The sequence below is a fragment of the Chaetura pelagica genome, unplaced genomic scaffold (genome assembly GCF_000747805.2).
Source record: "Chaetura pelagica isolate M959 unplaced genomic scaffold, ChaPel_1.0 scaffold192, whole genome shotgun sequence".
In the NCBI taxonomy this organism is placed as follows: domain Eukaryota; kingdom Metazoa; phylum Chordata; class Aves; order Apodiformes; family Apodidae; genus Chaetura; species Chaetura pelagica.
This window is the reverse complement of record NW_009952570.1, coordinates 879,239-892,283: the sequence shown is the minus strand read 5'-3', so window position 1 is coordinate 892,283 and position 13,045 is coordinate 879,239. Positions and strand designations below refer to the sequence as shown.

Genomic DNA, 13,045 nt, shown 5'->3' with positions numbered 1-13,045 from the left:
AATAAAACTGGAACTGAAGGCAGTGCTGATAACTGAAGCAGACCCATTTTGTGTGCCCCGCTCATAAAGAGCACTCTGTTAATTACCTTTGACTCGTAACATGTTGTTGAAGTCCCTCATCATTAGATCACACTTCAACACAGGGTTAATTGTGGATGTTGCCCTGAGGTGACGTTCTGCAGATTTAAATAAGGTTCTCTGGGTTTGCTGCTGTCCTGCCTGGTTGGTTTTGTAGACTTGCTCCTGTGTTAGCCCTTGGTGTTTATATGAATTGCTGTAAACTCTTGACAGTTGTTTTTCTCTCTCTGCAGGAGGTCACGGCCAGTAGCCGCCATTACGTTGATAGATTATTTGACCTGGATCCTCAGAAGGTCCTGCAAGGTGTCATGTAAGTCATCTGGAACACACTGGGGCTCTCGGTTGTGCATAGGCCAGGTTTACTTGAATTTCACTGGAGTTGTGTGTCAAGGGCAAGAAGCTCTTCCTGTCTTTTTTTTTTTTCTCTGAGAAATCGTGTTGGAAAGTTTCAGTGCAAACATGACAGTATTATTTTAGCAGATGATCCCTCTATGGTGCATATGGCTCATATTGCAGCCTCTCAGTTGCCAGAAATGAGGTTAAACATTCTGTGAGCATTCACATTTTTTTATACATTTCTTTTAGCCCCTTTTGCTTCTCTTCCAGGTCTATTGAGACTCTTTATTCTACTACCAAGTCAGTGTACCTGTCTCGCCTAACTTTTTTTCCCTGCTGCCATGCCCGAGTGTTGTCTTTTTTTTTTATGCATGGCTTCTATCTCCTGATGGGAATGGTGAGCTGAAAGAAAATGCTTGCGTAGAAGTTAATTTGGATGCTAATTATATTTTAGAATTTATGTTGCATGCCAGTGATAAGGGGTGATGACTGAGAAGAGTGAGCGGAAGGCTTCCCCTGCTGAATAGGTAGTAAAACTAATGCAGAGATCTGGTGGTTTTCTTGCTGTCCTTGGGCTATAAACTTTCCATTATAACAACACAGCAACATGGCAAATGAGTCTTTGCCCAGGACTGACTTTTGGTGTGAAATCAGACCTTTTCAGGATTACCAGTAGCTTGCTGACTGTGGCTATCTAGCAAAACACCGCAAGACAAAGCCAGGAGTGTTTGTTGCATTGCCTACGACAGGCTGCGTTTTCCAGGTGTTTTCCAGTAGCAGATGCAAAAAGTTAATTGCTGAAGGTGTACCAGGGGCAGCATATCAGAACTGGTCTCTCTTTGGAATATGGGAAAAACACAATGTACACAAAACTGCCCTGGAGACGTTATTGGCTGAAATCCCCCCCTTACCTGTATAAAACCTCTGGTACCCCACCATAACTCTGTGGAGGTTCTTAACCCTTCCCTGTAGGAAAGTCTGGCTTTGCTTCCCCACCTTGTCTTTCTTAGTCTACTACTCACAAGGGCTGGTGTGATGGTCCCAGGAGCAAGGATGTGTCTCATCCTGTGTCCAAGTGGGTTGACTGAACCCCTCTTTTCTCCTTGGCAGATGCTCTGAGCCCTGGGTGGTGCTTCCTCCCTGCTCTCCTTTCTTTTCAAAGGACTGGAACCTGCAACCCTTGGTAATCCCTTCCCTGCCTTTTGAGGTGTGATTTGTATCTTTTGAAGTATAACTGATTTACCAGAAACAAGTTTTTGGCAGTGTCTTTGTCTCAGCTAACATCTGAAATTCATCATCTTATCCATGGATTGCAGTGAATTCTACACTGAGATGCTTTTCTTGCCTTTAAAGACAAGAAAATACCAATTTATTTCACAATAGCTTTCCAAGGGCAGATTTGGATGGTAAACCATATTTGTGATGCTCTGGTTAAAATCCTCTTTCTGAGAGTGTATCTTCCCTGGCATTGAGAAAATCCTACATGGTAGATGTGTTATTTTCCAAGTATTGGTGGATAGGTGGGGAACAGCAGTGTATATATAAAAATAGAATTTAGGGTAGTGTATGTATAAAATACTTGTCAGTCCAAGGTTCTTTTTGGGCTGAAAAATGCTGCTTTGCCCTTCTTCATTTGACTTCAGAGTATAGGAAGAGGTATTAAAGCTGGAATGGCTGATGTTTGGGGTAGAAGAGGATTAAAGTTATACCAGAAGAGTCTGTTAGAAGCTTCACCAGATTTTCTCCATGCTTTGCTGTAAACCTTTGGTTCCTAAGATGTCCTGTTTTTATTTCCTGCGTCCTGGCTGGAAATACTGATGACCTAGATTTTTATTTTGATTGATGGAACCCTATGAATATCAAGGATCAGAAAATAGGCTGACTTAAGAGGCTTTGTTTCTGCAGATTGTCTTTTGTTACAATAGTCCTCTTCTTCATGTGCTATTAAAGACGCTTGGATGAATAACTTGGCTTTGGGGCTTTTTGAATTGCATGCTTGTAATTTTAATGAAAACCAACTTCTAAATGAGGTTTGATAAAGGTAAAAGATAGATAAATGCTTTTTGAACTTGAAAATCATGCCAATCCAGTTGTCATCTTATAACTTGAGAAAGCTTCTAATTACATATTCTAAAAGTATTTAAATTACCAAATTTTCCTTTTCCTTTCTTTCCCATGAATTGTCAGAGAGGTTGTGTTTATCTTATTGTCCAGACAGTGAAGTCTTACCTGGCTAAGAGCTTTTTCCTTTTCCTCCTTGTGGGAGAACTGAGAAACCATTTCCCTTTTGTCCAGTGCTGCTCCATGGAGTTCTTCTGATCTTATTTCAAAATACCAAGTTTCCTTCAAAACCATTGTTCACATAGTTTCTATCGTGTTGATCTGGTACTGATAGTAGGTAGGAAGGGGGGAATTGGGTCTGCCTACCAGTAAATCATGAGTTTCAGTCCAGGATTTGAGAAGCTGAAATACTCACAGGGGTGACTGTTGCCTTTTACTGTACCTGATAGCAAACTCTATTCCAAGTGTGTAAGGCTCCCATCTTCATACCCACATCTCTATGGCAGTCTGTGTATTTACCTTTCTATTTACTGTCTTTACAAATGAGCAAGATTATTATACTGGCTTCCTTCTGTGAACATAAACTCTACATTATGGCCATGCTTATGCTTGTGAGGTCTTACAGGTTTGCTTTGTGTTGGCTTAGGTGCTCTTCTAAACCTTTCATCTTCTACCTACTGTTCTACAGGTCACATTTTCTCAAGTACTCCTTGACTTCCCTGGGCAGGGTCAGCATTCATGTCAGATCTGCAGCTAGCAAAGACATTTGGTGTTGGCAGGACACAGACTACCTCAAACAGACACTGTAGGGGATTAAATGCTGGTTCTGTCGAAAGTTCTCCTAAGTGTTTTGCTGTTGCTGGCAGAGGAGCAGAACATAGCTCTGTAAATTTCTGCATTGTTAGAAGAGCTTCATTTATTCCAAGATCGTTGCTTCAACATCATCCTGTGCTTTGCAGTCTGGCAGTATTTATTTTTTTTTTTAAAACAACTCTGGGTGGTGATCCTTAGACTACAATTTGCTTTTCATCCACTCTTAAGCTCAGGACCACATTGTTCAGATGCAGATTTCTGTCCTCTGATTTATTTGCTGGTCAGGGGCTTCTTTGAGAGGCACCATCACACTTACATGTAGTGTGATGTCTTCAAAGAGGCAATCTGTCATTTTATGGAGAGCTGTGTAATTCCATGTCAAGGGCTGGTTTTGAAAGGAGCATTCTTTCTGACAGATCTGGCTTACTCAAGGTCCCAACTGTTTCTCATCAGGCTGTTTCTCAGCACTCTGAGGGTGTAATCTTTTAAGGCTTATAAGTAATCATTTCTGTGGTGCACTGAGAATTCTGTGCTACTGCTGTTTCTGTCCTTTATGGATGTGCTTATCTAGCCAGCTGGAGTTGGTAGAAGAGCATTTTATGAATGTGTGTGAGCATTTTATTTCTCAGGAAAATGAAAGAAGCATCCAATAAAAATGGCAGTGGATACTGAAGAACCTATTTCAAGATACTGTCTGCAGTATCTTCCTTTTTCCCTGGGACCATGTCTAGTGCTGGCAATACTGGTACAGATCTAGTTAATTTGTTATATATACATTCTGCACAGTATGATTTTGAGTGAGAATTGATGGTGTTGATAGGGAAAGTGTAATAGTTGGCATATGGGTAAAGAACTTGCAGACCACTTTGATTCTGTTTTTAGGGTCCCTACAGACTTAGGCTGACAGTTCTGCAGTGGCTGGTGGTTCTACTCAGGGATTTGAAGACTCTGGAACTGATATTTTAGTACAACCAAGATGGAATCGGGCTTACCTTTATGGTAGGTTCTTGGATGCAAAGTTAAGTATACTTGTGTTAAAAGCTTCTCTGGGACAGTGGGCTTGTACTGCATTTGACTGAAGATGTTTTGTACTGCTTGCTTTCTTCAAACAGAAGATACCAGGAGGTAGTCACAAAGCAGAACAGAAGTCACCTTGTATTTTAAGTAGTAACACTGCTTTCATGGAACCCATCTTGTATCTTGTGGTTGGTTGCTTTGAAATAAATTGGGAACTCCTCAAACAGTCTGGTTTTTACGTCCAACTTTTTTCATGTGTATTTTCTTGATTTTGAAAAAAAACAAACATCCAGGCACATACTTAGATGACTTTCTAAGTCTTAGTCTTGTCTTCCTTGGCTATGGCCATGGGAATGAGAACAGCAGTGCAGTGTAAAGCTGTGTGAAATATGAGGCGGCTTCACAGAGTGGGAGGAGAAGAAATTCCCATCTGAGTTCTAATGGAGCAACAGATACCTCCTTCATGCAGCTGTGAAGAGGCTACTTCTACCTCTTGTTCTTCACATCCTGTTAAACAGACCTTTGTTAAGACTAATTAATGAACAGCACTTGTTTGCACGTTGTGCATCCTGAACATAGGCAGTCACATTTTCAGTCTCTTTTCGGGCACTTTCGAACATACATTCTCTGCAGGAAGCACATTTTCTTCTTTCCATATTCCCTCGCTTCAGGTTCCACCAAAATGACTGTGAAAACCGAGCAGTCCTTAGAGGGTTGTTCTGTTGCACTTTGGGTCTCTATGTTTTTGATCCATTCCACAATCTCCTAGGCAGTACTCTAGCAAATGGATATTCTTTCAGATGCAAGAGGGAACTTTGAGGTCTAACTGACTAAGAACAAGTAGTGATTTTTTTAAAGTGCTGGTTTTGTGCAGTGTCATTCCTCTGTTGAGGGAAGAGGCTCCTGAGGGTCTTGTGTTTATAGGTTGTGAACTGCAGGAAAGGCTCTTTGTGGCTTGGAAATGGAAAGCTTGTTCCTTAGGCTGCAGAATCTGACAGAAATTTGAGCAGGTGATGCTGAGAAGGGTGGTAGGATCATTACTCCATTTGCTGATTTCTTCCTTTCAAGAGGTAAGCTGAAGAATCTAATAACTACACCAGCTTTTCAGAGTGATAGAATTGACATTGAAAGACCTCAAAGAACATCTGAGAATGAAGTAGTGCTCTGTGAAGAGTGATTTTTTTCAATAGGTTTTGAGGAATCAGGTAGAAGAATAGTATAGATACAGAGGGAAGAGAGGAGGATGCAACAAGAAGAAAGTGTGTTTGTGTCATAGACTAAGATACTCTCTTGGTTTTGTGCTTTCTTGATAGTACAAATGCATAGTACTGGTGTTCACAAGTAAATTATTATGTATTGTAACTCCTGATCTAATATTTAGAGGTGGGCTAAACTTCAGGGAATGAGGTGTGCCTGTTATCCTTGGCTGGCAGCCTTCAGCTGATAGTTCAGTATATCAAGCCTTACAGTTGCCACTCTGAGCCTGTGAGAGGGGACTGAGCATGAATGAATCTGTTTCCATGCTGCCTTTCACGAGCACATGAAGCCACTTCTCTCCAAATTCCCTCTCTTGATGCCAAACTTGAGTAGTGATACTGTTGCTGTGGTGATTTCAGGCTGCAAGTCGGATGAGAGAGGAGAAACAACTTCTGTCAGACTAGCTGATGTAGCTGGAGCCAAGCAAGTGAATATCGGTCACAAAAGTCTTGAGGTCTGAGTTAGAAGTGGCAAACTTCAAGCTGAGCACAGTTGGCTGCAATGAGGTCATTCAGTGTTTAACTGAATGTATTCATCTGTTAGTCAAAGGTAGAGGGGAGGTGGCTGCCTGGAAGGGAGGACAAGATGTTGCAGGCAGCTGAGGGAGGAAAGGTCCTTAAGCCCTTTCAGTGGTGTGGGGGGTGTTACTAAGAATGACCTACAGGCTGGCCCTTAGGGGGTGTGTGCCACAAAACCAGCAATGCCACTGAGAATTCTATTTCTTGATATTTAGAGATAGATTCTATTTATTTATTTATTTATTTATTTATTTATTTATAGGTCTAAGCTGCCTGTTCAAATTGATCAGAATCATCATTTTAAAAAAATATGAATTTACTTACTTCCCAAAACAAGCTCATTTTCAGTTTGCAGTGTGGAACTGTGCTATTTTAGGCTAGCCCCCTGGAAAGGGTTGACATTTTTAGTAGCATTCTAAGGACAGAGCTCTGATTACCTATTAATTTGTCTACCAGATAATTAAAATTATTTCGGCATATATGTTGTATTGCTGATGCTGAGCTGATAATTGAAATCTGTTGAGCTTCATTTTTTTATTTGGGAATTGTAAAGCAGCAGGATAGCTTGCTGGTAAAATTACTTGCTAAAACATACTTCAAATGTATGTTGTGTGAAATGGCCAGTGACTCCCCCATCCATAAAATGAGAGAGTTTATTTGGATGTAGATGAATTATGGAGTTTCTGTCCTAGTGAGCACTTAGTAACACCCATTTGAAAATGGAAATTTAGACATGACTTAAGATGATGTACTGACCTCCATACACTTAACTGCTAGCTGTTTGGAGCTAAAAATCTGAGGCTATGCTTTTGTGCTGAAAAGACTTCAGGTGATCATAATCTGTTGGGTAGCAGCTATGTCAGATTAACAGGTTTTGGTGATTCTTTGGTGATTACTGACCTAAGCTGAAGTGGACAGAGTGCCGAACAATATTTTGAGCTTGCACCTCAGAACAGCTAAGTGGGTGCTGGGAGGCTTTTTTTTTTTTTAGGTATTTTCCTGTAGTGAATGAAATTTAAGAGTTTTCTGTGTGGATGACTTGTGGTGGACTACATTCTTTTGATACTGAGTGGTGGGCTTATAGTGGGATAGTGGACACAACTAAATCAAGAGGCAGTGCATGCAAATAGTGCTAGAAAAATGAAGTGTTACAGGATGCCTCTTTGATGAATGGAATTTCATTTAAGTTTTGCTTCAACACTAGGGTATTCTGCCAAATCCCGAAGGCACTGTTTCATCCTAGGAGAGGAAATATCCTTTGGGGGAGGCACAGACATTAAAAAAAACAACAACAACAACACAGTTACTTATATTTGATGGTTTGAGTCCATTTATCTGAAGCAGCAGTGGTGAAAGCTGTTATTTTCATGTGGTTTGACTGTTCTGGGGTATCTGTGAAATAAGTATTTTGCTGATCTGGTATCACAGAACAGGAGATCTCTTTTTCTGAGAGTTCTGAACTGCTGCTGTATTCCCCACACCTCTCTTTATGTAATTCTTTGCTGTTACCCACCTATTATATTTAAAGAGCAGGGACTGATGTAGAAACTGGAATGCTGATATTGCAGAGCTCTAGCTTATGGTTTGTGTGGTTTTACTTTGTTTTTACTTTAAGAAGTTTGCATAGTAAAAGCTAGCTAAACTCCTATCTTTCACTGACTTCAAGCATTTTAAATTTGCGCCTCGGTCATTCTTAAGGTTGAGGAAGCAATTTCTGTGTTGATTAGTAATCTCTTGGAACTTGTCGCACAATATCCAGGCTCAATGCAAAGCATGAAGCAATAAAACGTGTGGGAGAGAGGTGGGGAGAAGCAACATCTTCCGTGTTGTCAGGCAGCCTGGAGATCTGAAAGGAGCTTGAGTTGAAACTGCAGCCAAAGACATGGAGAGCTGAAGTTGTTAAGCTTTATATAGAGGACTAAGCATGTGAATTGACTGACATAAGCTCTTATATGGAAATAAAGATTTGAAACGAGAGGTTTCTTCAGTCTGTCACACAGAACAAGATGAGTACTGGAATCTGGGATAGATTCAGGTTAGGAGTAAGGTATAAATATTTTGAACTGTGGGTATGGCTCATTGAAACAGTTTACCTTTTCTGTTTGGTAGACTTTGGCAAGAAAACTTATGACAAGGTAAGTTGCCTCTCCAAGTGTGTGTGTGGGGTACTTCAGCTAGGAGTTTTCTGTGGCTTTGTCATATGGAGGAGTTGGATTCAATGACTGCTCTAAGTATTATGTATGTTAAATTCTACTGTTCTGCATTGCTGTACTTACAGCCATGTGCTATTTTTCCACAGTTTCTGAGAGTACAGAATTAAGATTGGGAACAGCCATGGATTTAGGGTTTCCTAGTTGAAATACTGAGTTTGCACTGTATGTTTGTTTAGTTTGCACTGTATGTTAATGGTGTAACAGTTGGTAAGTGTTAAAACTCAAACAAGTTGAATAACAGTATCTGTATGTGCTGCTTTGTTCTTTCCAGTAAAATAATCCTTTTCCTTTGCATCAATCACAGTTTCTTGAATGGGGTTAGAAATCTTGAAACTTTCCTTCCCAATCTGATGATTAACCTTAAAAATAAGCTGATTTATGACTGCTGTGGTTTGCTCGAGTTGGCAGGAGTTTTTAAGATCTTACTTGGTTGGACTCGTCATCATGTTAGTTCACATATGCTCCCTCCTAAAGGAGTAGAAAACAACTCACACGTGGGTAACTAACAACTACTCAAGCCAGAGTAGTGTCCATCTTAGAAATTCATTTGGTCCAAGTAATGATGGACAGATTTCAACATGCAAAGTTTGTCATTACCTCTTGTTGATTGTTTTGCAGAGGCAAGAGCTGTAGGGAACATAATTGTCAAAACCTTATCTCCACAGTTAGCTTCTGACTCGAGTCCAGCCAGTCCAGGTACCGTTTGCTCATATGATACTGAAACTTGGAAACTCTCCTGAAGTTCGGGCAGACAAGTTTTATTGAGCTGTGTCCTTACATCAACTCCCAGTACCTCAGCTTTTAGATACTTGCATTTTGAGTTTTTGAAAACCTTTTCAGAATGATGCCTAGTGTCATTCTATTGTTTGTGATTTGATCAGCCTGTGGTAGATAGATCTTCTGGCCTGGCAGTGCATTGTTTTGGGTACTTCCTCTGTGTGCGTAATTGTCTTGGAATCTCCTATTACTCTTTCATACTAGAAGTGAAAGCTTTGGCTTTAAGGGTCTGTGACTGCTTTTCCTTCTGTGATTGTTCATCTCGTATTTGATACCCATCTCTGTCTAGGAACCTCTTAAATATAGCTACCTGCTCTGTTTTGAAAAGACAACAGATGAGAAAGTGTCACACAGGCTGTTTTATTTCCTCTTCTGTGTAGTTCCTGCTGCTGCTTCCTCATCAAGTCACCCCACCTTGTTTCAAGATCTTTTGTGTTGCTTTGCTAGAAGGTGGCATAGGAAAGCTCCAGGGCTTCCTATCGGAATTTTAAAATTTTGTCTGTTTGTGCTTGATTTACTGTATTAAAAAATCTAGATAAATCTAAATTCCGACTGAGGAGTCTGTCTATCTGTGCCACTTTGCAACTCATGATCAGTTTTGCAGAAGAGGTGCAGGTGGTGGGGCTCACTAGGAATGCTGTAGAGGTCTGTTCTTTCTCAGCTGGCAAGTGAGCTCACACTGCTTCACAGACCTGCACTCTACCTCCTGGACACTTCTGCTGTTCCTGTCAGAGAAGTCCCAAACTTCGAATTAACTTCATGAAGATGTTGAGCTTCAATAATTTCTGCTTAGGACAAAGTTCAGCAGCTTAAGTTGCTTCTACAGTAGTAATTTATATTGACCAACTAGAATGGTCATTTTCTCAGGACTTGAACATTTGATAATGCTGATTTTTATTAGCTAGGAATCATTAAAACTTAAAGGCTGTGTTTTACTCACTAATGATTATAATTAATATGGTTTCTTGCTTATCTGAAGTGGGCTATATCTGGTGCTTTTAAACAATTATACTTTAAGCATCAGAATAAAACCATTAAATTCATATGCAATTGGCAGATTAGTTCTTGTAACTCTTGTTGAGCTGCATTTGGATGGAAAATTTTTTTGTGAGTTTAATGTACTCCTTAAATATTTTCTTTTAAACGCTCATACTGTGCTAATACACTTGCAAAACTAGCATGCATTGCATTTTATTTATAGCTAATTAATTCAACTGATTGCTTCTGGGTTGCTGTGTTCCCTAAGACTGTTAGTTGCTAAGCCTCACCTGAGCATTTTTCCCCCCTTTTTAACAGTTTGTATGAATAGAAGTCTTTATGATTTTCCACGCTCTAGTTAATTTCATAACTTAAAACTGAGTGATCACAGGATTGAACTGGTGAAACTACATTTGTATTTCTTGAAGAAGCAATAGGAGATGGAAAAAGCTGGTTTAGCACTTGGGGAAGCAGTATTTCCAAGCACATAGCTAGGATTTTATTGCTGGCAGCCTATATTATCCTGCTTGAAAGTTTTTTCACATAAATTACTTTATTGCATTATAGTGAGTCTAGGCATAAATACCAACTATCAGATTTTAAATGTGTGTATTAAAATTAATGTATTTCAGGTTATTTTGTTAAATGTCTAAACCCTAAGATTTAATACACAGGATATATTTTAAAAAAAACACCCCAAGCAAAACCCAATCACTCACAAATGCATCTTAAACTCTCTGTCCTATGAAAACTTCATGGTTTGTCCTTTGGCTCAGCAGAAAGCCACCTTTATGAAACTGAGAAACTAAGCAGTGCTGGAACATGCTAGGAACATGTGTAAGGTCTGCCTTGTTCTTCTGCAGCTGCTCCAGCTGTGCTGTTGCCTGGCAGGAGGGTTGGTAACCTGCCTGAGAGCTTGAACCTGATTGTTGGAAGGCTGGTGTATCTCCCTGTTCTGGGTTGTGGTTTTCTCACAGGTTAGGCCTCAAATCACCACAGGCCAGTTCTTTTGAAGTTCTCATCTCTTCTGATTGTGTTTTTGCTGCTGTTTTCTCCTTCCTCATTTGAAGGACTGCTTTTCACAGTAGGAAGTAGGAGCAGTGTGCATGGCACTCAGAAATAAAGTGGGTATCCAGTTTCAGACTACAAATTTTTGAGGTTTCTTTGCAATCCCTTGTAGAAGATCTTTGCTGCTTTTTCTCCTGGGATGAATCTCATGTCATCTTGGATCTGAAATCAGTCAAGCTCAAACTTGTTGGAGGTGATGTTCTCAAATGAGGGAGTTGCCCTCAGTTTTTCCAAGGTTCGTGATTCACGAAGGACCTGGCAGACTAGGACAGCAGGCGGTACTTCTTTACTTTTTAAGGAGATTAGCTTCCTCCTGATCAGGAAAATCTCCATAAAATGTAATGTGGAATCACATATTTATTTCTCATCATAAATGAAAAAAAAGGTCTACTCCTATTCAGCATTGGATTCTGGCATTTTTAAGGTTATTCTTGGTTTCTGTATTTATCTGCTTCCTGTGTATTGAGCAGGTTCTTTTCTGTAAGTAGCAGAATTGAAGAGATAAGAGATAAGGCACAGACCTTAGGAGTGCCAAGGCATAATGCACCCAAATATGGTGATCTTTTGCTGAGGCCCATCTCTGACAGTTTTTTGTTACCTTCCCAATTTGAAGGTATTTCACTTGCTTGCAAATTGAAGTGGTCAAGTCTACATGTGTTGGATTGGTCAGAAATCTCAGTCTTGTGATATTTCTTGTCTGTCTGCCATGACTTTTCTGTGGAACTGGTTGGAGAAACTAATCTGAATCATTTACGGATAAGGACTGTGACCTCACTAAACCTCTCAGTTTGAGTGTTATGGAACTTGGCCGTGTTTCTGCCACTTCTGAAGCATCTCTACATCACATTCTAATAGACAGTACTTATTACACATTAATTGGTTTTGAGGTTAGGAAGCCATTCTGTTGTGGAGTTGGTGCAGGAGTCACAAAAGCGCTTTGCTGATTTGGGCTTTTTTGTGTTGGTTTTTGAAAACACAAAATGTAAAATCACCTGAGGCAGTGTCAAAATGTCGCTAAAATCTGTATGATTCTTCAGACTGCTTAGCAAGTGCCTTTTCTTTAGCTTCTCAAGATGCCTTTGCAGATACGTGATACGGTGCAGCCTTTCTGATGACTGAGGTGGTGCCTGAGGACAGCAGGAAGAGGTTGACTTGCTTAGAAGTGCCAGAGTGGCCTCAGCAGTTTACCTGAACCTAGCACCACTGTTGGTACAGTTTCCATTCCTTTGAGACATTTGATCATTGCTTCTGTCACTGTTTTGGACTGACTCTGGTATTTCAAAAACCCTTAAAAATGGTGGGATACTTTAAATCGAGTGTTCAGCATAGAAACCGCTGAAGGACTGTTGCTGAGTTCAGTGACATCTTCAAGTCCATTCCTTAGATTTCGTTGGGCTTCCAGCTTAGCCTGGGTTCTGGTCTTGCTCTTTTTCCTCTGCCTTATGTCTTGCGGTGTGAAGTTACCGGACTTAGAGGAGAGAGCAGAAAGGTCCAACATTTTCTGCTGATGCTCAGCTATGTAGAACTGTGTGCTGGGTAGGCATATTCCTGTGAAGTAACGGCTCACGTGGCAACTCAAGTGGTTTCCTGACTCTGCTTGTGTTGAGGGATACACGGAACTGCAGTTCAGTGCTCAACTGCTTTAACTGCTGCTCCCTTGTTGGAGCTCCAAACTTGAAGTTAGCCTCCACTGGCTTAAAATTCCAGCACCCTCTCCTGTGGCCAGGTAACTGTGGCAGGAGAGTGAGTCACTTGGAGAAATACTCCAGGAAGAACAAGCAATTATGTTCTACTAATTGAGGTTTATAAAGGTCCTGTTTCTGCCAGTCCAGATAGTGTCTGCCTTGGCTAAGTTTTTTATAACTCTAATGAAGCGAGGTTAACACTTGGGACAGCTGCCTGTTGTGATGGAATGTGTCAGTTCAGTGG

At 40.5% G+C, this 13,045-nt stretch overlaps 1 protein-coding gene across 1 annotated transcript in view; it reads left to right on the top strand.

Moving 5' to 3' along the window:
• Window positions 1-266: 266 nt before the first annotated feature.
• The window catches only part of ARMC8 (armadillo repeat containing 8), a 67,284-nt gene continuing 54,505 nt past the window's right edge, over window positions 267-13,045 (top strand). The window contains exon 1 of the mRNA XM_009993534.1: window positions 267-388. Coding sequence (XP_009991836.1) covers window positions 267-388 — 122 coding nt within the window. The remainder of the gene's footprint in view (window positions 389-13,045) is intronic.